Source organism: Electrona antarctica (genome assembly GCF_951216825.1).
Source record: "Electrona antarctica genome assembly, chromosome: 19".
NCBI lineage: Eukaryota > Metazoa > Chordata > Actinopteri > Myctophiformes > Myctophidae > Electrona > Electrona antarctica.
In genome coordinates, this window is record NC_136800.1 from 12781997 (window position 1) to 12808737 (window position 26741).

Genomic DNA, 26741 nt, shown 5'->3' on the forward strand with positions numbered 1-26741 from the left:
CAAGCCAGCCAGACGGCGTGCTACGGGTTCGACTCCCGAGCCCCACGGCCTTTGCCGCGTGTCACTCCCCATCTCTTTCCCCCTTTCCTGTCTATATACTGTTCACTATCAATAAAGGCATAAAAAGCTCCAAAACAAATCTTTAAAAAAAATATATATTGAGTTGTGCTCATAGTAGCCAGTAGTCTGATATTCAGACTGAATGGCCATGTTGTTTCCAGCCTTTATTGTCTCCACCAGGCCGAAGGCATGGGGAGAGAGTATGTTTTGCACTCCGTCCGTGTGTCCGTCCGTCCGTCCTTCCTTCCGTCCGTCTGTGTACAGCTAATCTCCGGCACCGTTAACCCGGTCGATGCCAAACTTTGCACACACACTCCCTGGATGCCAACGATGAACCTCTGCCCCACATTTTCCAGAACGGCCTGTTATAGCGCCACCATGAGGCAGCTTTTCACATTTTTTACCTAAAACTGCACAGATCTGCGTGAAACGTTGCATGCACACTCCCTAGAGGCCAAGGACAAACCTTTGACCTGCATTTTCCGCATCTGCCTTTTATAGCGCCACCAGGAGGCAGACTTTTGTAAAACACATTTTTTGATATTACTCCTCCAGATTCTGTCCAAAAATCGTTACACAGTATCTCTATGGTCATGTGCTCAAGTCGGATCTGTCTGATATTTCATATTCCATCCTAATTGGCTATAATTGGCTTTCACAGTTTGCAAGATTGCCCCGTTTTGAACAATAGCCTCAAATCATGAACGCAGCATGCAATTTACCTGAAATCTTTCACACATTTTCTTACTAGGCTGAGGAATATATCCCACCCTTTTCACATTGGCCTGTTATAGCGCCACCAACAGGTTGATTTTTGCAAAACACATTTTTGGACAAAATGCCTCAAATCATCCAATTGCCATCAAAGGCGTATGAAGAAATGGCAATCGGTACACATGATCTCTGTAGTCATGTGATCAAGACGAGTCTGTTGGATTTCTCAGATTGTACACTGATTGGCTAAGATTGCCTTCCAAAGTTTTCAGGAGTGGCCCGTTTTGTACAAAATGCTGCACATGTCTTGCTCATCCAGAATTCTATCCTCAGAGATGCTATGAGTGATCTGGCTCTGCATTTCCTCAACAAAATGAAGCAAATTGTTGCAAAAACAAATACAAAAAAACATCCTCCTAAACATTTTGCCAAACATCACACACACTCCTATCCTCCTGGTGGAGACCTGTGCCCGGAAGGGCACTTTTTCTAGTTCAGTGTCTTATTGTCATTTTGCAGATCATAGTCCCCACCAATCATTGGTGACTGACTGACTAAAATATCCAGCCCCTATCAGCTAGGCCTACCACTACGCCTATATATCTTCTTAGTGATTAGGCTATTCTATTGATTTATGTTGAGATGAATCTAATAATCGACGAACAAAGTCAAAAAGAGAAGATCTACATCATCAGTTCATCACAATGCATTGTGAGCTTAGCTATTTTCCAATCTCTAGCCAATCACAAGAGCACAACAACGGACACTTGCCATCGACGTTTCAGCCTATGTGTTCCTTTACATTAATGTGTCTGATCATGTTGACCTTGAATGCTGAGTTAACTGTACTGTGCTGTATTTAATTAACCCAAGGGCAAAAAAATGCAATAAGTCATCTGCAGAAGTGAACATTCTGTAAGCGTTGGATGCATTTGTGTCTGTTGAGAGAACAGATTAATCCACTGAGCTGTAACGACTTAAACTCTATTGATTTCATTGATTGGACTCACCCAGGGGTCTATCCTAGGCCACCCCCCCAGGCCACTAAATTGCTTCATCAAATTATTGATACAATTGTTAAATTAGCAAATGATCTGCAATCTTCGCCAAATATTCCCCACCCTTGTTCACAATGCAGAGAGGGTGCATTGCCATTAGTCTAGTCTCGCGTTGCCAGACTGTTGCCTTCTCGCAATTTTCAAATGCTTCCGTCATACAGTCTGGAGCAACGGAAGCTCTATCATGAGTAACATATAAAGTGGAAGTGGAGCCTCCTCCTCACTTCCGTTTCGTCTTTACAGTCGCGTTAATTTATCCTAATATAAAAATAAATCATCTAAGTATATAGCTTGCTGCTTAGCAGAAATGGACATAAAAGATATTTTAAAATACTGGTATATTTTTGTGAAAGGAAATGACAAGCAGATTACTCGGATTTCGGGAGGTGTAGTTCCAGACTCAACATTTTTTGGATTGTTGGGATGTCAGGGTAATGGGTCATCGAACTAATGGGTGGTCCCTGTTGAAATAACTGCATTCTGCAAGAACAACAAGTGCTCACAAGAGATAGAAAAGGGTAGGCCAACTATAGTAAAAAGTGTCAATGGTGCTCATGGATCAAATGGGATCAAAACAAATCAAAAACAACACTCAGGAGAAAATGGAGGAACAGTCAGGCAACTGCCAACATGTTTTGACCTCGGAAGATTTCATCGGGGCGAAAGGCAAATTGACTTGCTCACCCTCCCACGTGCTTTGATGTAGATGAGAACTGTATGGATCTTGCCTAATGGTTTAAACACAGCACTCAGAGGAAGAACATTACTTGATGGCAAGTTATACTCACATTTATTTAATTCAACAGCAGTGATTCAGCAATTATTTTGAAGGGCTGCTCTAAAATACATATACGGACAAAAAACATCTGAACATTCTGTGACACTATGCTGTAAGTAAATGGATGTACTTCAGCATTTGAGCATCAAGTGGCTCAGTATGGATCTGGCTGTCAACCCACAGAATCCACCTCTACAAAGACCTGACGAGCTGCTTCAGAATAAATGCTCTGTAGTCACATTTTAATTAATTGTGTAATAATTGTGTATAGAACAACGCATACAATACAATCAGATAATCAGATAATTATAATTTTGGTATTCTACTGGAGAAAGTAACTTATCAACGTTTCAGCAATTATAACTCGTGTAATGTTGCTGCATACATCCAATCGCCTTCATTTTGAGGACCCAAAGGACCAGGACAGGATTTCAGATGAGTTTCTGGAGCACCAGATGCTGGAGTAAAACAGAAATGCTGAGACCATCTGGAAAAGTGCCCTCGTGTTAAAGAGGAAGACCAATCTAATCTCTATGGTGTGGGAACAAAAAAAACAGTACATACAGTAGAAGTTCCCCAAACATTTTGGCAAAACTTGTGAGTGAGTGAGTGGTTCTTGTGTTCTTTTGATTTATTTTTTACTATAAACTCTTGTTATTGCCTTTTTAACTTGTGAACATTCAATAAAACATAGTTGTGATATTGGAAATAACACGTCTTTGACTTTCATTACTGAATAAACCTGTGTGGGCTTTATTGGGATTACTGTACTTTACAGTATGTCCAATATTGTGAAATTGAGAGTATTTCCCTGGGGGGGAAGTTGGGTATACCCTTACATTTTAGAGCTAAACTCTCACTCCATGCATACTTTTTTAACCACTTAAGCTCTCTATACTGTACTTCATCATACGACAAATAGCAGAAATAGCCCTTCTACAAGCTCACAACGTGAGCATTGTGAGCTTGTAGATCCTTTTCAAATCTAAAATCGATACGGATAGATTTTATCCAAACATTTTGCACGACTTGCACCACTGGACCGATTGACCAGCTTTGCACGCACACTCCTAGTAGGCCAAGGAAGAATCTCCACACGATTTTCTTTTCATATTGGCCAGTTATAGCACCATAATACAGATTTTTCCAACCTCACACCAATCGCTATACATTGTAGTCATCAAGACGTATCTGTCATATTTATCATAATCCATTCCGATTTCCATTTCCCTGGATTCCTTGGATCATGTCGCAATTTACAGTATAGGCCCCGTTTGTGCCAGATTACATATTCTGCCATGCCAGTCCGTTTTCTTCAAAACACACTGATACCACTCCTGTAGAATTTGTCCAAAACTTTAGATCTTTCACATCCCATTCCAAGTAGCTATGACCACAAACTTAAAAGTGCCCTGAGACCTGCGCTCCGAGGAGCACACTTAGGCCCGTAGCACTTGCCCTAGCCTAGCCCCTTAGATAGCACATTATGTAGACTTAGATAGTATTTTAAACAGACTTATAGCTTGTTACGTAGACAGCTCTAGAATTGCACTTTATGTAGTCATAGCACTTTATAGTACACATGTATAATATATTATATAGTATAGTATGTATAGTTAACATAGATACTCCACTGTTACGTTCTTAGTTTACGCATGATTCATGATAACTACTTTTTATATATGTGATGTATGTAAATCGCTCTGGATTAAGAGCGTCTGCTAAATGCCTAAATTGTAAATTGTAAGCATACTCTCTCTTTTCTTTCTATTTTCTATATTCTTATTTTTGAGTGGTGCAACCACTCCAAGGAACAGCAATGTCTCTATGTCCACGTACCTGTCCCTATGTCCACGTACCTGTCCCTATGTCCGTCCCTAGGTTTTTAGTACCATTAGGGGCAAAAGTGGTGCTGTTGTGCTAGAAACACACAGAGAGAGATAGTGTTGCACTGTTGCCTGCTAATTACAGAGATAGAGAGAGAGAGAGAGAGAGAGAGAGAGAGAGAGGTGTCTGCTAAATGCTAATTCCCCCACACAGTAACACATTTCATTTTTCGACTGTTTCGGTTGTGGGGACCCACCAGGGACCCCCACACGGAGTTGCACCACTCAGTTCACACTGGTATGATTTGTCATATACTTCATGACTTCATGAGTCAACCAGTGGTCCATAGTACGCCCCTTCCTTCCCCCCTAGCATCACTCTATATCCCAAATATCTTTGCCAATAACAGCGATCTAAAGGCTCATAAGCTTGTAGATCTGCTAGTTTGGGCGAATGTTTGCCCCAGAATAGGGATGCTATATAGGCTTGTGATAGAAATGTGACTGCCTGGTGAAATCCAAGGCCAACGCTTGTAACAAACAGCTTGCAATTCAAGACAGTTCTTTTTAAATAATCATGGTAGCGATTTGCGATTGCCTCTCACACTGCAACTTAATGAAAGCTGACTGAGGCGTACGTGGAACATATGCTGGCTTTTACCAGCTAAATATGGTGTCGGCATGTTTGTCACATTCAAAGAAGCTACGCACGTCTGAGTACATACAGAATGGCACATGAAAACACACAAGATGGTACAATATGCAGGGAAGCAAAGATATTTGTGTTCTCGCACGCACGCACGCACGCACGCGCGCGCGCACGCACGCACACACACACACACACACACACACACACACACACACACACACACACACACACACACACACACACACACACACACACACACACACACACACACACACACACACACACACACACACACACACACACACACACACACACACACACACACACACACACACACACACACACACACACACACACACACACACACACACACACACACACACACACACACACACACACCTCAAACAATGCAGCTTGTCTTAATTCTTGGAAGCAAATGTGTTCCCTGAGCAGGGAGCAATTAACTATATCTCTCTCTCTCTCTCTCTCTCTCTCTCTCTCTCTCTCTCTCTCTCTCTCTCTATCTCCATATCTGTCTCCCATCTCTCTCTCTCTCTCTCTCTCTCATACGCCCACAGTGTCTGGAGAGAGTGTGTTAAAAAGGGCACAGAGCGAATCACAGCAGTAGGTCCATAATCTTGACAGTAGACACTCACGCAATAAAATCCTGAGTGTTAATTTAACTCTTAAAGTTAAAGAGTCAGAGTATTGGATAAATTAACATTTAAAAAATTGATTTTATTATGCACTCATTCGATATATCGGCCTATAGCCTCTGCATTGCTTGGAAGAGCAGCAAGACATTTCTGAGATGAGATAATCGCTCGCACGCACGCACGCACGCACGCACGCACGCACGCACGCACGCACGCACGCACGCACGCACGCACGCACGCACGCACGCACGCAGGTAGTGAATTTTTTGTGAAAATGTGTATTATCTAGTCTGGCTAACCAGACATTGTAGTACAGCGTCGGTCTTCACGGTCTCTGGAATGACTGTGAAGGGAACAATCTTGAGGCAATGATTATTCCTTTTCTCTCTTTTTTTGCCAATTTTCAGCTATTCTTTCCATAGCAATTCCATTATTTCTCAAATGTGATAGTAGCTAACCTAACCTTTTTACAGGATAGCGATCACGATGTGCAGTGATCATATTTTACAGCTCATTTTGTTATCGTTCTTTATAAAGCTGAAATCTCTGACCAATGTCTAAAGGTAGTGTAGCCCATTGGTTCTCAAAGTGTTCTGGCTTGATGTCTATATGTGGAACATGTCACAGGCTTCTAGCTGCCGCAGAGCACCAACGCTGTGTTTTGCTGTTGTATAATTAACTTGGCTGAATGTAGTTGCTGAATGAACTGAGGAGGACTGCCATATCCTGACATCTTTAACCACCTAGTGAATTATCCAGATTAGTATTAATATTGGTCTTGCATCTGGGTATTGAAAACGTCAAGGGATGCAACCGTGACGTATATACCATGCAGCCACTTTAACTTTTAACGATTTACGATGTTAGCACTTTTGACACACTGATGGAGTATATTATAGTACATTGTGGGTTTATTAGAACACAACAAAAACATCGCTACAGCCTCAGTAATCAACCAGTGAAATTACGCTATTCTGATTTGTTGGCCAAGCTTTCTGCACGGTATGCCAAATGATTTCTTTGGTATAATTAATTATGCACCCTTAGTGTTATCATCAGCAGCCTTTGTCAATTAATATTTCAATATGTCATAATTTAAGTAGTTCATAATAATAGTCTTCTTATTCCCTAGTCAAGGGTGAGAACTTGTGCATACAGCTTTCCAGTGTATTAAAAGTGTTTATCTTGGTGTATTCAAATTAAATGAACACTTTCAAATTAACACATTTTACTGTGTACACATCTTCCTCCCCGTTTGAAGCCATGGCAACACAGTGCATGAGGGCTATTCTGACTTCCAACAACCAGCTCACGCAGTGCTCTGATGATATGAGGTTAGACTGCAGCAAACAGATAAGAATATGTATTTTTTGTCCCCACTTGGGGATTTTCCTTCCTTCACAGTAAAACCAAACACAGATACAACTATAGGTGCAACTCAGACACATAATCAGGATACGTCACTGTGTCTAAGTTGCACCAAAAGTGTTTGTTAGAACTCGGCTCAATGAAACACTATACAGTGCTTCTGGTGATAATTCCACAAAAATAATAACTGATGGAAATGACAATGATATGATTTATTATTTAGGTGTGGGTCGGCACTATAAACAAACCCAGCACACTGGACTTCCAGGTGTGGGTCGGCACTATAAACAAACCCAGCACACTGGACTTCCATTTGTTGGCCTATGGTAGGGAGCCTGCATGGGGAAGAACACGTGTTGCCTTGCTCAAAGGCCCTTTGAAGGTAGTTTGGGCAGATTGAGATTATGGGGTCAAATCATCTACTGTCTCTACTCCCAGACACTTTACCAGATGGTCCACAAACTTTAAAATAGTTACTTTCAAGCTCATTATTAAAGAAAATGACTGAATGTCATTTCCTTTCAAGCTCACCACACTAGACCTTTAGTCTAGACGGCTGCCAACTGATTAAAAACTAAAGTCACGTGACATCAACATCATCATGAACCTGAAGGGCTGACATCTTTTGTGTGTGGTTGTGTGCATAGACATATATACATAGACGCCCCTTCCGGCTCTGAGGCGTGTGTCACCATTGAAGGCACTATTTTCCCGACATTCCTTGCGAAGAATAGCGGAAGCAAAGCGGAAGCTTGTCAAGCTTCCGCGTGCGTAACATAAGTCCCGGAAAAGATGCGCTGTGATTGGCCAGTAGTCACTTGAGTGACAGCGAGAGACATGGAGGAGTCACATGAATGACGTCACTTGGGGAGTGACGCAGTCGCCTTCAGCAAATGCCTTCAGCACTTCTAAATAAGAAAGCTGCGGAGAACTGTTGCTTTGTGTTCACTCTTTAATGTTTTCTGTTAGTAATCTAATCCCCCCTGGCTCTGATGTTGTATTGTTAATAACTTTGTTGTTTGTGTTTGTTTGTTTGTCTTGTTTTGTATTGTAATGTATATTGTCATGACTGTTATAAAGATTTGTTAAAAAAAAAAAAAAAAAGCCTTCAGCACTGCACTTCCGCCTTCATTGCGATACACGTCGCTCCAATGAACTGCAGCGGCAAATGAGGCATCTATTTCTTAATATCTATGGTTGTGTGTGTGTGTGTGTGTGTGTGTGTGTGTGTGTGTGTGTGTGTGTGTGTCCCACTGAAGAATAAGATACAGTTTCCCTACAGAAAATGTGTTGCCATCTTACAAGACAATCTGTCGGCTTCTGATAACCTTGGCTTCCTACCAAGTAAACATTTATGACAGGTAAGCATATTTTCCCATTTTTGCACTGGGCCCCATCATCTGCTCAGTGATGTGAGAAAAGGGTGTGTACATGTATTTCTTTTTTGGGGGGTAGATGAAGGATGGAGGAAAGACAGGAAGGATAGACAGGAAGAGGCAGATGGAGCCACACAAAACACAGGGACACACGCACACGCACATGCACACACGCACATGCACACACACACGGACACGCGGACACAGACACACACACACACACACACGGACGGACGAACACACACACGGACACACACACACGGACGGACACACACACAGACACACACATGGACACACACACACAGACACACACATGGACACACACACACAGACACACACACGGACACACACAGACACGCAGACACACACACGGACACACGGACACGCAGACACACACACGGACACACACTGGCGTACAAGTTATTCTGAGATACAATCCTTACCTCTGTCTAATTTATGCAAATAGAAACAGTGGTGGGAGGGACATGTGAGTGAGAGCTGGAGTGAGAGCAGTCAAGAGTTGCTCTCAAATCTAAGCTTATGCGGCAGAGTATCCCTGCCTGAAAACAAGAAGCCTGATATCTCCTCTCCCCATGGGTGATATACAGTATGGTGACATTGGTAGCTTGTCCAGAATCAGTTCCTCTGAATGCGTGTGTTTGGTATTTTGGGGACTCACCACTGCAGTATGTGGTAGAGGCACATTTTTGAGATGTGCGTGCTTCCCGTTTAGAGGCACAGAAGTGGACGTATCCTTTTTCAAATTATCAGCACACCGCAATGTTTGAGGACCCGCCGGCTTGGACCAACTCAATGGGCATAGTGAGGCACCGGTGGTGGTGGCACCGGGGTGTCTGACTGGCAGGGAGGAAAGAGTGGCATGGCAGAGAGAGGGGACAGATGTTGGAACCTGAACTTGATACAGTATGCACTCATCAAGCCACCTCCGCTTGCCGAGTCCCCCGGACACCTCTGGGAGAGATTTAATGACTTTCCCCGTGACAGATCGTTTCAAATATCGGCCGGCTCTGTATCCACTGAATGTGGGTGTAGATTTAGTTAACATTGTGTGTGTGTGTGTGTGTGTGTGTGGGGGGGGGGGGGGGGGGGGGGGGGGGGGGGCTGGGAGGGGTAGGGTGCAGGGTTAGGGAGATTATACCATTCTGTCCCTAAAATACACACACCTGCAGTGAGAGACAGGGTAATACCTGTAGATGGCCTAACGTATACAGTAGGAGAGGCAGAGAGAACAAGGGGGTACAGAATCAATGTAGGGGATGTCCTTTGATTCATGTATCCCTAGACGTGTTTTTTTATTCAGTGGCAGCTTAATGGCCATGTTTAGACCTTGACTGAAGTTTGCCGTAGGGCAGTACACGCATGTGTGCAAGCGCACGCGCACGCGCACACGCACACACACACACACACACACACACACACACACACACACACACACACACACACACACACACACACACACACACACACACACACACACACACACACACACACACACACACACAGCTATTTCTGTTATTAAGACAATGGCCAGCAGGAACAAGATAAAGGTCTGCATGATTGCTCGTGAACAGAAAGACGTGAGCTCTACAAATGAATAAATAGTGAATAAATGCCTTTAGGCTTATGGGTGGGAAGAGCTTTGCATTGATTACAGGAATGAATACATGAATGAAGGCGATTGTGTTTAGGGCCACAATGAGAGAGACCACGTTCTATTATCCTTCCAGTCCATTAGCTTTACATCGGTATGAGACAACGACTGATAGAGATAGACAGAGGAGCGAAACACGATCTGTTTGCGCGTAAGCAAATTTGTAAAGCCCCTAAAGTCTACTATATCCCTCCAAATCCTGACTTGAGACGAGAGAAAACGGCAGTGACACACATTGTTTATGTGACTCATTAAGTGGGGAGCCAGCCGCAGCTCTCCTCCCCTCCCCAAGTCTCTTAACAGACCCTGACTGACAAACCTCCCTGCATCGCCACCTCTCTCTCTCTCTCTCTGCTCTACCCCTCTCTCCACCACCTCTCTAACCACAAATTACAGCACGTAGCTGTGATGGAAAGGTCAATTTTACACTGCTGCTGCAGTCATCTGACAAGATCACTCCTAGTTAGGGGAAGGGAAGGGGGCTGGGTTCTAAGGGAATCAGTGTGGGTGCGTGTGTGTGTGTGCTCTTGCTCTTGCTCGTGCGTGCGTGTGCGTGCGTGCGTGCGTGCGTGCGTGCGTGCGTGCGTGCGTGCGTGCGTGCGTGCGTGCGTGCGTGCGTGCGTGCCTGTGTGTGTGCTAACATAGAGAAAAGCAAAATGTACGGACATGGGCATGAGTGTAGTCAGAGGTAATTTGCCATCGGTGATTGTGCCAGGACTTGGGGTGAGCAATTATTTAATCAGCGAGTCATGGTGCGTGTCTAATAAAGGTGACTGGATGCCTTGGAGTGAATCCAGTGCTATTTTCATCCAGTGAAGGGATGAGCATCTTTAGGATATTACTACAATGTTTGACACTACTGATCGGTTTGGCGTGTTATCGGTTCTGTGTTTATTTGGTGAGAAAAAAAGCACAATTCATAAAAAAAGCAACATTGCTTCATTATACTCTTATTAGATTAGGGTTCTGACACTCATGGAAATGCAAGACATTATTGTGGAATTTAAAAGAGCATTTTCCAGGCCTGGACAAGTTTATGAAAATGATATATTAATCAATTATCACATTTAATGATGTGTATTTAATTAAACGAACCAACAAGCCAGTCGGCTGCATGAATAGTGAAACCCACTGTTCCACCCACTGTTTCACTTAATCTCACAGTAGACCTGGAGGCTCTAAATAACTAAGAACTTAACTAACTTAGCCAATTATTTGTAAATTATAGGATTAAATACAGTCAAAAGTTTTCAAAAGTTTGACCGGTTATGGAAATTACTTTTTATTACCATGACTTTGGAAATGAAAGTGTAATTTAAATATACTTTCTTCAGCAGAAAGCAGCTGAATTTAGTTTTAATGAAGTCTGAATGAATTCATTATTAGCCTAGAGAGCTCTGTACACTAGGGTACATACAGTAGGGCTCTGGTATGGCATACATGCAGTGGACACGAGATAAGATGGGACTGCAAGCAAAGCAGTCGTAGGGAGCATGTCGTCAGATAGCCTTTTTTTGAGCTGCCAGCACCTTTCTGCCAAGCATTTGCATGGTAAAGACATGCTAGGAGCACTCCAGCACTCCAGCACCGTGCCTGGGGTTGCATCACTCTGTGTGTCCAGCGTTATTTGACGGAGCGCCCTGGGCGCTTCCACTAGAAAATAGTTCAACTCGGGGAGGAGCTCATCAATGTCACTTTTTTTTGACCAAATTGAAGAAAGAGCCGTGCTGGGTCCACGTGGAAAACTGATCTCCTACCCCAAAGCCCTCTTATGTGAAACATGAAAAAAAAATCGACAGAAACAGACTTCATAACTATAACTATGAATGTATGGAAAGCACATGAATATTGATAGCCCCACTTAGGGCTTGTGTGGGCAGAAAGTGTTCTTCTTTGGAGCTGTCAGCATCTTTCTGCCGTGCATTTCTATGATAAAGACACGCTGAGAGACACACTCTTCCCACCACACGTCACGTTTCAGCACTCTCAGCGGCCAGGGTCTTGGCAGAGCGCCCTGGGCAGGGTCGGATTAGATGAATTAGGCAGACTGTGTTCTTTACGGTGGGTGAGCCAGAGGACGGGGAAGGCTAATATTTGACCAACAATTATAGGTTACTTGTTGTAACAAGACTATATATATATATATATATATATATATATATGAGACAAAAAAGAGACTCCTGCACATCCAACAAGACCCATGGGAGGTGCAAGTCTAGTTAGCAGGCATAGACATCAAAAAGGGAAAAACCTTCCAAGGAAGGGACTGCACACTCCAGGGAACAAAGACGGACAACTTACTGCATCAACTTATTTATTAGCACGACGCGTTTCGCCGTGAGCTTCGTCAAGTGCTATAATAATAATATATATGTATATGTATATGTATATGTATATATATATATATATATATATATATATATATATATATATATATATAAAAAAAAATCTTCATAAAGGCGTAATTCTGAACGCAAACAATAATGCACAGCTATTGATGCAACACTATAGGCGTATCAGAAATTGTTTTGTTAGAAAGTGAGTTTTAATCCCACTCAGGTCTGGCTTCAGGCCAGGCCTTGAACTCGAAAAGTCTATATAACAACATAATGCTATGTTAGTGTGTGGGAGAGGAGAGCTCTTTTGCAATGTGCAAATGGCACATATGTGATGTGTGCATTATGCCTATTCCTTCCATGACCTGTGTGAAGTTCAGAGCACTTGAATTCATGAAAGATTCTCTCTCAAAATCATCATAGGTGGGTAGCAACAGCTGTCTGTAGCTTGCAGCTCTCTCTCGCTCTCTCTCTCTCTCTACTGACACTGACCTAATGTTCTATCTGTCTGTCTATCTATCTTGTCTGTTTTGTTTTTGTATATGGTTGTTGTATATGCTACATCAGTGGACTGGTTCTCAGACATTTTCATGTCAAGGACCCCCACATGTATTTTGCCACGGACCCCCATCTGAAAAGGGTTTGTTCCGGAAACCGAATTCTACATTATTTAAAAATGTCCAAACATTTTCGATATTAAAAAAAAAAGAGTAATAAATTAACGCTGCAGGCTTGTACATCTGCTATTTTCGAATAGCCAATGTATGAATGGATGAAGTGGTTCAAATGATGGTGACGTTAGCCTATATTAACACGTTTTACTGGGGAGTCGGGACCCCATGGAACCCCACACGTTGAGAACCCCTATACAGTACAACAGACAGAGCTGTCCATGGTGCTGAATTCCAAAGCGATCTATACTGTGGGTTCTGCATCCAAAACATTTCTGTAGACTGTAGAATGTAGATATAAAATGTCACGTTGCTCATTTCAAATTGCATATTATTGTTTCCACTGGGGGGGGGGGGGGGGGGGGTTACACAATCAGTTGGTATCATTGGCCGTATTAGTAAACACACCGTTTACTGTAGTCCTCTCTGCCATAAGAGGCTGTGTGAGCCTAGCCCCACCCCACGCCTCACACAAAGACCGGCACTGAGACAAGATTATGTAGCAGCGGCTACATACCATGAATACATTTATAAATACTAATACTAATAAATATTTATGTAAAACCAGGGACTTTTCTGGAGACAGAAATTCAGGAACTGATGTTTGGCCACTCTAAGATTAGCTGCAGGGCTAATGCAGGTCCACATAGGGAAGATGGCAGCGTGCATTAGCACCTGCATTTCCACAGTGGAGCCAAGCATGCAGGCTAGCCGCTGGGCTTACTCGAAACCTGCATTTCCCTCACTTGTGGTTAAAGAGCCTGAGGAAAATGTGACAAGAGACTTCACCAATTACCACACTATAAAACAATACAAAACCAAGCCAGGATTCCCTCAACGGTCTGGTTTTCACCATAGGGCCAAACCAGCGTTCAGCACTTTGCCAGTGGTCCATGTTGTGGGCGTCCGCAGCTGTGGCCATGTCCGTTTGGGGTGCGTGAGCGCTGTGAGGCCGATCTAATCCGTAGTGACGCTGACATTGCGTGACATTGACACGGCACTCTCTTTGAAGGTGAGGGCTGAGCTGGGACTGCCAAGGAGGACACACATGGGACTTTGTGTGGGTGCATCTCTGTGTTTGTGTCAATATGTGTTGAGTAAGTGAGTCTTGATGGTTGGCTTGTTGAAAGTGGAAGCAGATATATGCTTAAGGTGCAAAAAAGGACGGGCAAAGACAGACGCGTGTACTGACACACACACACACACACACACACACACACACACACACACACACACACACACACACACACACACACACACACACACACACACACACACACACACACACACACACACACACACACACACACACACACACACACACACACACACACACACACACACACACACACAGTTCCCCAGGGGTCTATACTGAGTCATTGTTTTTCAGGCAGCAGTGACAGCTGAGCTGCAGGTTTTACCCACTCAGATGACACCCCGCTTTCTATTGATTCCTTGGAGCATAACAACAGGCAGGTTTAAGCACAGGCCCGGCAACCACTTTAAAAACAAACTGACACAGAGACACATATACATAATGTGCACACATCTACACACACACACTATGAGTTTGAGGCCCTGGCATCATGTGGAAGTGATGGAGAGATGTTGGAGATGTTGTTTTCCAAGATGGTGTGGTGGTGGTGGTGGGGGTGAAAGAGTGGCGGTGTGCTGTAGGGAGAAGAGAGGAGTACGAGAGGAGATGCACAATAGACAGGAGATGTGGTGAGTCCAAGATGAGAGCCAAGGCAAGTCAAGGGTAGAAGAGGTATGCTAAGGTAAAGAGAACAGAGGGATGACTTGAGAGCCAAGCCGGAAGGTTGAAATGACAGCAAATGTTATATTGTGAAGAGAAGAGAAGTAGTCTAGACTCTATATACCCAAGAAGGCCATGGGTGGGAAGTGACAGAATAGACTAATACTTTGCCTGGAGGAAATTAATATGTACAGAGTGACAGGCAGCAATCTACGCTCGTTTCTTCCTGAATCCTGACACCTCTCACAAGTAACTATGCACATCTCCTGCTCTCCCACCAGGGACATGCACACATAGACATCAAAGGGGGCTTCAGCCCCTGCCCTTTTACCCATCTGTAAAATAACTGCCCTTTCCAGACCACGAATGCAGCATTTATTATAGTGGAAGAAATGCAAATGCCACTCCTTTCCATGCCATACCGGAAGGCAGCATTCAGGAGAATAGCTTTTTTCCGAAATCTCCTGAACTTGGAACGCACCATTTTGCGTTGAACAAATTTGTTTCGAAATCCATGTCGTACACCGCATCTCCACTAGCTAAAGAATGCTGGGTTGCGCCCCGAAAATAGCTGGTCTACACTGTGACGCGTTGTGAGCTTGTGGATCTGCTATTTTCTCTATTTTTGTCTAAAAGTGCCCTCTTACGGGATGTCAGCCCCTGCCTCTCTAAGGCGCGATTCATACTCATACTATTTTAGAGCCGAATAAAAGTCGGTTCGGCTCTATAGAGCCTACAATGTGACGTAATTTGAGGTTCGGGGGGGGGGCGGGTACCGTCCTAAAGTCGGCTCTTCGGTGCTACTGAAAATTTCTGACGAGCCGAAATCATTTCGGCACTACAGCGCCGAAACAGCGGTAAAATAGGAGTATGAATCGGCCCTAACACTCTCTGACTGCACGTCCCTGTCTCCCACTGTCTCTCTTCTCGCTGTTGGCCTGTCCCCCGCCGACTCCATTTCTTCCTCATTCTCTCTCTTTCACTCCATTTCCCTCAATCGCCTTTATTCCACTTTGATACTTCAGTGCCAGAGGGTAATACGGTACATGCAGCGTCTCACAAATTCAAGTGTCCTGGGAAACTATCCAGTCACACGAGTCCCCTCGTAACCTTCATGTCATTATCATTCAAATTACACCTCACCTCTCCCTACAACATTTGATTTAACCCAATCATACTTGACCGTGCCTATACGTGCCTAAAGGTTGCAGAGCAAATAATGCAAACCCTGGAATTTTCAAGGAATTTAAAGGATTGCTTTGCTTTCATGTATGGTATGGCCAAAAGATTAGTTTTCTGGACTTGGAACTTGGAAGAGCAATGAACTTTGTATCCTAAATGGGATTAAAGTTGCACTACATTTCTCTTACTAATACACTGCAAAATATATTACCATTTTACAGATAAACCTAGGGCAGCAGACTAAATAATAATATAAATGCAGACCTTCTCATCAGGGTGCTGCAACGTGATGCTGTGATAATAAGAACATCCTCTTTCCATCTCTTCTGACATTACACATCCATTTTTACTTTAACCTTTTACCTAAAAGTCACATCTGAAATCTCTTTGTCATGATCAGTGACTTGGGCAAATCGCAACGTGCATCTTGAGCCATCAACACAAACAAGAGGGAACATCTCTTTGAAATCATTTTGAAATGAGGGATTACACTGCAAGAAAACCCCTTTATGCTTCATTCAGCACAGACCTGAGGGACATTTAGCAAACCGTCTTTTAACTGCAGAGTGTAATATTCATAAATATGCATATGCAGACCTTTATCTCCACAGCTATTCCTATATCAGTATAGCTTCTGCTTTCAAGTGAAACCGCCCAGCGTAGCAGAAAGAGACTAGGACAGTTTTATAACCCTGATATGGTTCCTATCCAAAGCAAAACCTCTCAAGTTCGTCCAATTAGCGTCCTCATAACATTTTCAACACTTCTGTTTACACAAGGTGGGTCACAAATGAGTACTTCTAATTAGATACATAACGGTGCTGATGAAAATAATTAAAAAAGAAATATGCCTTTTTTCACAGAATATTTCACATTAAAAACAAAAACTGCAATGGGTGAGGATGGGGTGTTAAAAAGGAATGTTTGGTTTTCAGCCAAACATTTTTTAGTGGCAGCAAAACAAGCTGGTTCTAAATAAGTTAGTTGAGTCTGTATTTATTAGCTATTTTTCTTCCATTTATAGACCTTCATATCTGATGTATATTTTATGTATAATTATTGTAGTTGGTATAGTGCAGTCTGTATCCTACAGTATGTACACCACCCCGCCCACAGCCCCTTTGAGTGGCAGGCATAACCACGCATCTATCTATGACTTCTATATGTGTGCCTTTGGACACAAGCACATTCTGTACTTTATACATTCACACATACACTCGTCCCACTACAGTCCATGACCTCATACACATCTCATACTAAGGACCACATTGGAAACACTCGTCCCACTACAGTCCATGACCTCATACACATCTCATACTAAGGACCACATTGGATACACTCGTCCCACTACAGTCCATGACCTCATACACATCTCATATTAAGGACCACATTGGATACACTCGTCCCACTACAGTCCATGACCTCATACACATCTCATACTAAGGACCACATTGGAAAGAAACTGTATACTTTCAGTTATCATTTTGATTATGGTGGGTCAGATGCATGCTATATTTTCAAAATATTTTTTATACATTTGGAAACTTGAAACAGGACATTCTGCATAATGTGTACTTTTACACTTTTATTCAAGTACATTTTGAATTTTCCAGACTTCCGAACAGAGTATTTCTATGTTGCAGTATTGTGAGTACCGGTACTTTTTCCACCACTGGCTGGAGTCCAGCTCTGATGCAAAGTTTGCAAACTCAAAAGAGCTTTCACAAAGCTTATGACCTATAAAGAAATATACATCTGTGGAGGGAACTGCAGCATCAACCAGGAAGGATTTTTAGTGTTGACCCCCATAGCTGAAAATCACTTTAGTCCTTCTTGTGTGTACTGCACTAACATCAGTGTATATTGCTGCAGGGCAACCAGTCTAAAAACAACGACTCCTATATATATATATATATATATATATATATATATATCATCTTTCTTGTATTGTTGTGTTAAAGCAGCCTGTGTATGTATGTCTGTGTGTGAGCAACCAACAAGCCAAATTCCCTGCACAGAATGCACAAACCTACCGTGTGTATACAATAATAATAATTAAAAGGGATTCTAATTACAAGATTGGGAGTTTTATTCCACGGGCGTTATAGTGTCACAATTACAGCTTTGACAAAAATGTACAAAGCCACAAGCCATTTGTGGCCCAATTTAACTGAGGGACTGCCATTGGATTTTTTAGAATTTTCGTTTTTTTCATGTCATATGAAAGCAGGGAATCGTAGCTTCAAATTGACATATTGGTTGTTCAGTTTGACCCACCAATTTTGGAGATGTGGCTTATAGAGTAATGTCTTGCAGAAAACAGCGAGTTGAGAAAACAATCTTGAAAAGTTCACTTCTGTGGACTCTAACATTACCTACATGTTCAAGAATTTATTTCATATTTACATCGATTACGTCGATTTCAGCTCTGATATTTATTTCAGACATGCTCTAGTATGTGAAGAGTCTGCCTGTGCTATTAACTCATTTTGGATAAAATTCAGTTTTTCTCCTCTGGTGAAAAGCTGGAGGTTGCACGATGGCAGGCTCTCAGTCAAATCTGGTCACATTTGATCATGTTTCAATCGATATGAGGCTGGGAGGGACGCTCAGGATGAGATCATTTGATATTCTACTGTTCTGCCTTCCCAATGATGCTCTCTCAAAAAAAAAAAAAGTGCATACAATCAAACAACTATCCAAAAAGTACTCAAAAGGACTCATAACAGTCCAAAGTCCAAAATGTATTCTGACCCCTCCACAAAAAGGCCTAGTTGTCCTGACCCCTTATCCATCATTTATACATTGGATAATTAGTGTGGACTTAGACTGTTATTCGTCTATAGTACTCAATTGTCCCCTTAAACATATTTCAGTGATGTAAATAGGTTTTCAATGTAATGAGTCCCGGGATGCAGGGGTGGTCTTTTAGATGAGTCCCAGGGACATTTGATGAGTCCCACTTCAGCGACGTTTAATAGTCATATTTTGCCATTTTTTTTACAAATTGCAGCATTTAACTCCCATTTCATCTTATATGGTTATAATGTGGTTATATTCATGTAGAAAAAGAAGAAATTATTATTATAACTAAAGCTAGCAAAATAAATTAATTTAAAAAAAAGCTCTACATTCATACTACATACATATTTCATATGATTTTGGCTATATGAAATCTATAATAATTCTGCCAGTTTTAACTGTTAATAAATCTTTATGTTTTCATTACACATTACACAATACATACAAAATAAAAATGAATGCTACAAAACTAACCTGGAGATTAAGTAGAAGCAGTCATGGAGGAGGTAGGCTGTGCACAGCAGCACACATCATCAACATTAGCAGATGATGTTAGATTTAGAAAATAGGGTTGCTAATATTTTTTGTTGCCCTGTAGTTGGTTTTGGCACTTCTTTTTTTGGCGGGGTGGGGGGGGGGGGGGGCATGTTAATGTGTGGTGGCACCGGTCCACAACGCACAACATACAACAGTGTCGGCGTTTGTTACAGTACACAATGTGTGTTTCCCATTCAATCTGGTCTACTCTGTTTGTCATGCTCAAAAATGTTCGCCTGTCTTTCTGTCGGAGGCAGCGCCGTGTAGATGAGAGAGTTGCGACAACTCACTGTTTATTCACGGAGCTTCATGAGTCACTGAACGGTATGTTGTCGTCACTCTCTCTCTCTAAACGGCTCTGGTCTCCAGGCTGCGCTCCGCTCAGCGCTCGTCTCTGAGCAAGATGGCGGCGCCCGTCAGACTGTGTTGTTGTTAGTTACAAACTAGTGGTTCTACAACGAGTCCTACGTGGATTTTATCGTTTATAACGTAGGATGAGGTCGCATGCGGCCATGCAAAATGATAGTGTCCGTAGATTATTTGTTTTACCGCGATTTTGTTTTCACGTGGATTATTATTACTGTACGCTGAGTACAGTAGTGCATCCCGTGGACGCAGAGGTTTTGGTGAAGTGCGGCCCAAAACTATAAAGTGCGTTTTGGGACGCAAAACGCACCCTATTTACATCACTGATATTTATTTTACTTTTACTATTTGACAGGGACAGTGCATACAGTATTAATGCACACTAAAACATGATTACCGGTAACATGCTTAGGCGTAAATATGCTGGATTTAGCGTAGAGATAATTTCCATATGTAAGGAAATATAAACATAATAAAATACATACATAGCCTAACATCCAATTACATAGTTTTATACAAAACTAGGCCAGTGCCCGGCCGAGTCGGTGCCCAGCACATACAGTACGGTATGAAGTGTGTTGCCTAATCTCATGGAATGTACAGGGTGTATCCCACCGACTGGACACCGGGAACAGCACTCCCTGTGGGGGTGTGGAACACCTGTGTCTAATTTGAAGTCGGTGGGGCGGACGGTTCTCGAGTTACGTGGATTACAGACGTACATACTTACGTACACACAGAGACGTGGTGCATTTATAGATAGATGAAATAAAAACATGGGTTTCCTCCCTATACGTTTCATTCTCACCTAATACCACCTTAGCTCACCTCTGACCTCTTGTCAACGCTTGGAGGACGAGACTTTTCTGTTGCAGCACATTTAACCTGCACATGAACACTATAGAGACCCTATATTCCGTTCCGGGCATGTGAGCAAACATTTGGCAAAAAAATAGGCAAACATTTGGGAAAATAGTAGATCTATAGAAGCTCACAATGTGTCGCAATGTATTCCGGCAAAGAGATTTGGTGTAGAGGGGAAAAGGAGGGGGCCAATTGCAGTACCTTGGGTCCCATGAGTCAACAACGTATATACTGTAGGGTTTAAGTGGTTAAAGCTATGGATCTTTGATCATCAAAATAGGGACACCAGGGTTAATATGGTTAACGTGCGGTACATTTTTTATTAAAATTATCAAACATATCAGACGGCCTACAATTCCCCAAAGAAGCAGAAGCATGGATGAAAGATAAGTCCTCCTCACCGGCGACACAAATTAAAGACATGGAGGGGTATCAAAAGCAAGAGGGATGGATTTCCCCTCCATCTCCCCCAGCAACTCCAACCCTGCTTGAGACTATAAAGTATTATGCATGTCTTAAGTACCAGGTCTTATGACTTAACTTAAGACATGGAGGCGTGGTCAATGCTGTTTGGCCACTCAGAATAGCCAAATTGCATTGATCACGCCTACAGTTCTTAAGTTAAGTAGACCTTAAGTAGACCTTAAGTAGACCTGGTACTTAAGACACGCATAATACTGCCCTAAGGGTGCTAAACACCAAGCTTGTTTACATCTGGAGGTGTCTCTGAAACATCCGACTATAAACAAGAATTTGCTAGGATTATATTATATATAAAACACATTAATAACATTTCCGAAGCTCGGAAGCTGCCTCATTGAAATGTAAGGTGCGGTAAAAGGACTAAAGAAATAAGAAACAAACACCAAAAGCAAGCTGATGGCAGCAGACAACCACCCAGAGTTGCCTATTCATTTGCAAGGATAGATCTGGGCTTGTGCTAGAATATCTCAGTCAATCCCTCCTATTGAACAATCCAAGAGGTGTGGGCAGATTGGCAAGGGGAGCTGCATCAGCCTTAAATATAAATCCTTAAGACTTGGAATATGAAATTAGCACTTTCCGCCAGAAAAGGTTTGAATTAAACACAACCAATTGTGTTCTCCCAGTTTGACTGAAGTGTGCGCATGCATGGCAGCGTGCCCATTGCAGGAGGCAATCACAGAGCAGAGAGTGCCTCCTCAGCAAACACGCAGCTCTGGATCACACTTACAGTATAAACTAATCTATAAAGACACCATTTTTAAAGCCCATGATTATAGAAAGACCTGCTTATCAAATTTTGTACACAGAGCAGAATCAATAACTGGGGATCAAAAGCAGAGGAAGCTTCAACCCCCCCCCTACAATATAATTGATTAGAATAGAATAGAAGATATATGGCCTTGAGCCCTACTGTAGAAAAAGAGCCTAGAGCATGAACGCTACAGTGAAGAAAAAGGACAACACGACAGAGCGTCCAGTATAGTTTCCAGTCCATATTTACAAAGAAATGTCAGCGCTACTGATACTGTTAGTAGAGGTGGCTTCATGTTGCATTTCCAAGGAAATACTACAGTGGTTCTCAAACATTTTCATGTCAAGGACCCCCAATTGCTGTGGGCCCCATTTGAAATATAGTTTGTGCTAGGGACCCCCATAAGGGACAATTTTGTTAACACCACCACCACCATTGCGAGCTTGTACATTAGGCTATTTTCGATGTTCTGGGGAAAAAACGAATTGGGCTTAACACTTACGCTCACAGTGTTCCTCATTTTGCCGGTTGGAACCCCCCAGGGCTCTCACGGACCCCTGGGGTCCCCACACTCCACTTTGAGCACAAGTGATAGCTACTACGCCACCACTCCGGCACAGAGGTTTGTGCATCAAATAGAACTCGACATTGCACTGAAATTTGTTGTATTTAGAAAAAGAAACTGCAAGGTATTCTGGCACACTTCAACTTAGTGTACTGTGTGAACAGTAATAAGGCTCAACAAAGTACACAGTACACACTGGAAAAAAGTTTGAGTGTCACGAGCATAAAATCCATAAGCACCACATAGGCTTAGTGGCGCTCCCATTTATATTCCTGGTATAGAATGTCTCTTAGATTTGCACACGCGTGCGCATGCACACATTTTGTTATTTCAATTGTACTGGGATATGCATAATGGGTTTATGCATATTTCTTTTCCTTGATTGTTCCTCTGAGCTCTCTCACCAAATCGTTCCCCTCTCAGAAAGGAAGCTCTGTCTACCTTCTTATTAACATAACAGCTCAAACCGTTGTGCAGGTTGCAAACAAAAGGTGTCGTTGAAGCTTTTCAATGACAAAAAAAAAGAGAAACCGTGGGCTGAAATAACTGCTGGTATTGTTCTGTGCCGCAGCAGTGGCTATTGTCCACTGCAGTGGTTTAATTCCAGTCATTTGGAAGCAATCAACACAAGGAGACCAGCAGCGCAGCTTTTCACTCTCTGCATGAGCCAAACATTAATTAGGAAATAATCAGCAGTGCAGGCACGGCTCGTTCAACATGGTGTTTTGGACATGCCACAGCTTCCCCTAATAACTCTTACATACGTAGGCTACAACATAATGCCATATGTAATCAATGTAAAGGTTCTATTCTTAATCAATTTCACCTCAGTTGGCTCTATCTTAGAGCTACTCTACACAACATCTCTTCACTGAAAAAAGACCATCTACAGTACAAGCTCAAACGCATTGTGAGCTTGTGGATCGGCTATTTTCAGTGAATGTTCCCTTCAGATTAGGGGTAGTAAGGTTCAAGTGACACTTTTAAGACATACTGTAATTTAGAAAATGCAATATCATTAGTGCATGAATTATAGCAGCAATTTGGACATTGATTTCACATCTGGAGGTGGGTTTAGGCCAGCCTCTACCGTGTATCAAGTATGCTATAAAATGAATGGGTGCGATTACAATTAGCTGGACAATGATACAAGAAAATCACACCCGTGTGAAGTGAGTGGTGCAACTCCGTGTGGGGGTCCCCGGGGGGGTCCCTGGAAGTTCCAGACCCACAGAAACGCACCCAGGGGGCCAGGGCGGTTCCGGCGAGCCGCCCGCGTCCGAAACGGTTGAGAAATGACAGAGTTACCGTGTGGGGAACCCCAGGGGGTCCCTCTACTGTACTGTAGTGTCATACCCGAAATCATCATATATACAGTTAATGTGTGTGTGTGTGTGTGTGTGTGTGTGTGTGTGTGTGTGTGTTAGGCTGCGCAACAGTGACACTTGGTTGTGAAAGCCAACCAAACGCAATTTTCGTGCTCGGACAGACCCAGCCAGGGACGGACACAGCCAGCCAGCCACCCACGGACACACATAGCTCCATAAGGGAGTGGTTGCCGTTGCACCACTCAAAAAAGACAAAAGTGTTTTTACTCTGTGCTAAATGTATTAACAGTGGAAAACTAGGTTCTGGTAGTATAGTCTTGTACACATAACACACTAACAAGAAATAACTGTTAATACTATATATTAACAGTTATAACATGTATAACATGTATAATTAAGTGCACTGACATTTGATCCAATATGGTTCATGTTGCAGTATTCTAATTGAATACTTTAACAGCACTATGGAGAATAGATTCTGTACTGCATGCAACAGAAAATAAAACAGTTAGTAGTAGACTTTTGCCATACCTTTCCGACGTACTGGGGCTCAGGTCCAATATGCTCTTCTAGGACAAAGAACTGGTTCCAAATCCAACCCCTCTTGGGTCGATGGTGGGAATCTTTCTCGTTGTCCAGAACCTTAGTCTGGTTCCTCTGTGGTCTGACGGAGGCTCTGGGATTCAGCCCAGAGAGTTGCTTTGAGTTGGGACTGGTGTTGATGTCGGCTTGCGAGGAAGGTCTGACCTTGGAGTGAACTCTTGGATTGGACTGTGACGATAGCCTGACATGGGGATTGTATTTGGGGTCTGCAGCCTCAGATAGCATGCTGGGTTTTACATATTGGACAGATAGTGAGGAAACCTTGGAGCTGGGGTTAGACAGAGCAGATGGCTCAGAATTGGGGCTGGGTTTGGATACTATCTTTGTGTTAGAATATGAAGGGCTGGACAGTGATGCAAAGCTGGACTTGATGTTGGATTTAGAATTGGATAATAAAAATGTGTTGGGGTTGGATACAGATGGCTTTGGGTTATCTGAACTATTCCTGGACACCCGTTTGTGGCTGGATTTAGATGCTGGCCCTTGCTTCGTTTTGGGATTATGTTTTGGTGGGGACTGAGGTTTGAACTTGGGGCTGGAGTTAGATACGGGCAGGGAGGTAAGAAGTTTGAAGAAGAGGATGCTGCTGAACTGGGGAGTGAAAAATGGCGGGGGGTCGGGGTCGGGGCTATGACTGATCTGAGCCTTGTGCCTGAGGCTAGGGTCAGAGCTTGAGAGTGGGCTGGCCTCTGGCAGAGAATTAGGTTTGGCGTTAAGTATGGAACTTGGGAGAAGGCTGGGTTCAGGCTGCAACTTGGGCCTTGTACTAGGCCTGGGGCTGGGCTGGGTGAGTGACCCATAGCTGCTCTGGACGACAACACACAGGAGGACTGCCAGAGGACAAATACGGGAAACTGCAGCCCCACTGGCTGGAACTCTCATTGTAGAGAAAGAAACGTTTTTCCCCTCTCTCCTCCACCGTGTCGTACCTCTGTGGGCACACACACGCGCACATACAAATCAAATGCACACGTTTAATCCACTTTCACAGTATGTTCCATGGCATCCCGCTGTATGGTTTTCTCCTTAGAAATAGGGAAAGCTCCATGTCATACGGTTTGCTCCAAGTCAATGATGTTCAATGATGTTTGAGTGCTAGATGATCCACAGCGTATGATACTTTTCTCCTTCTAATCATTGTTTCAACAGGCATGTGTCACTGAGCTCTACTCTACTGTATGTCCTATCAAATCAGAATTGTGAATACGACCAGTATCTACTTCATGATCAACGATAAGCTAAAATACAGCTGAAAGTAATAATCCATATAATTCCAGTATGGTCCATGGTTCGGGGTTGTATAACATCCACTACGGAGTAAAGCACAGGTTCTTTCTCTCCATGTCGCAAGGAGACCAGACCGTAATCAGACTTCAGTAGATCTCGATCTAGTTAGTAGATCTCGTTGTGGCATCAAAGGTCAGCATTTCCTGGAAGAAAAGAAGATGAATTCAAAATCAAATAAAGTTTGATAATTTCATACAACGTGGCAACCTGATGTGCGTAAATCACTTGTATCATATTGATGTTATGGCCATCTTTATCAACATGACAAGAACACAAAGTCTAGCAGGAAAAAAGGATCAAAACAAACAAACAGAAATGTGAATATATGAACATCCTGCACTTTCCTGTGGAAGGAAAGAAACCATAATTGATTTCCCCTGGATGAATAATCTCCAAGAGGCTTTGATTGACTACATAAGGTAATTTTCTTTGGAAATAGAATGTGCCTTTTCCTTTCGAAAATTGTTTCTCAAAGGCAATCTCGCCATCTTCCCCAAGAAACAATCTCAGCAGTACAGTGGTAAAGTCAAGATTCTGATTAGAGAAGCTGCTTTTGTATTTGCTTACTCACCCACCCACCCAACCATTTCCTCACTTCAGCCAGTGGATACAGTATGTACGGTAGTCAGGTGGCATTGGTAAAGGAAACATTATTAAGCCATGAGGTGCTCTGAACAGACTAACCCTAAACCTAACCAACACCATACCCAGCCTAAACAGTGCCTAACCTTAACCAAAATGACGTTGCCCGGTACCCATGCATTGTCAGAGTACTTATTCGCAGTCGTCATTATCATAGTGCTTGGTGACTATGACATCAGTACCAGGGCCGTTGATTGTGTTAAATATGTGACCAGGTCTAGCAAAATGGTCCTCATCTCGCCTATAATGAAAAGGCAGAAAATCTAAAATAAACTTGATTTTCTTGAAATGTTGTGAACATTCAAAGGGGATTTTCTCAGCTTTGGGTAAAACGGCACAATCATTTTAAAATGGTCATATCTCCTTCAAATATTTTCCAATTTCATTGAATGATACATCATATGAAAG

The 26741-nt window shown here is 42.8% G+C and overlaps 1 protein-coding gene across 2 annotated transcripts in view; it reads right to left on the bottom strand.

The window, feature by feature from the left end:
• LOC306912427 (cadherin-18-like) overlaps positions 1 to 26741 on the bottom strand; it is a 199910-nt gene that overhangs the window by 163297 nt on the left and 9872 nt on the right. For both annotated transcript variants that reach the window (XM_079488637.1, XM_079488638.1), the window contains exon 2: positions 24333 to 25834. In XM_079488637.1, the coding sequence (XP_079344763.1) occupies positions 24333 to 25286 (954 nt within the window). In that variant the 5' untranslated portion in view covers positions 25287 to 25834. The remainder of the gene's footprint in view (positions 1 to 24332; positions 25835 to 26741) is intronic.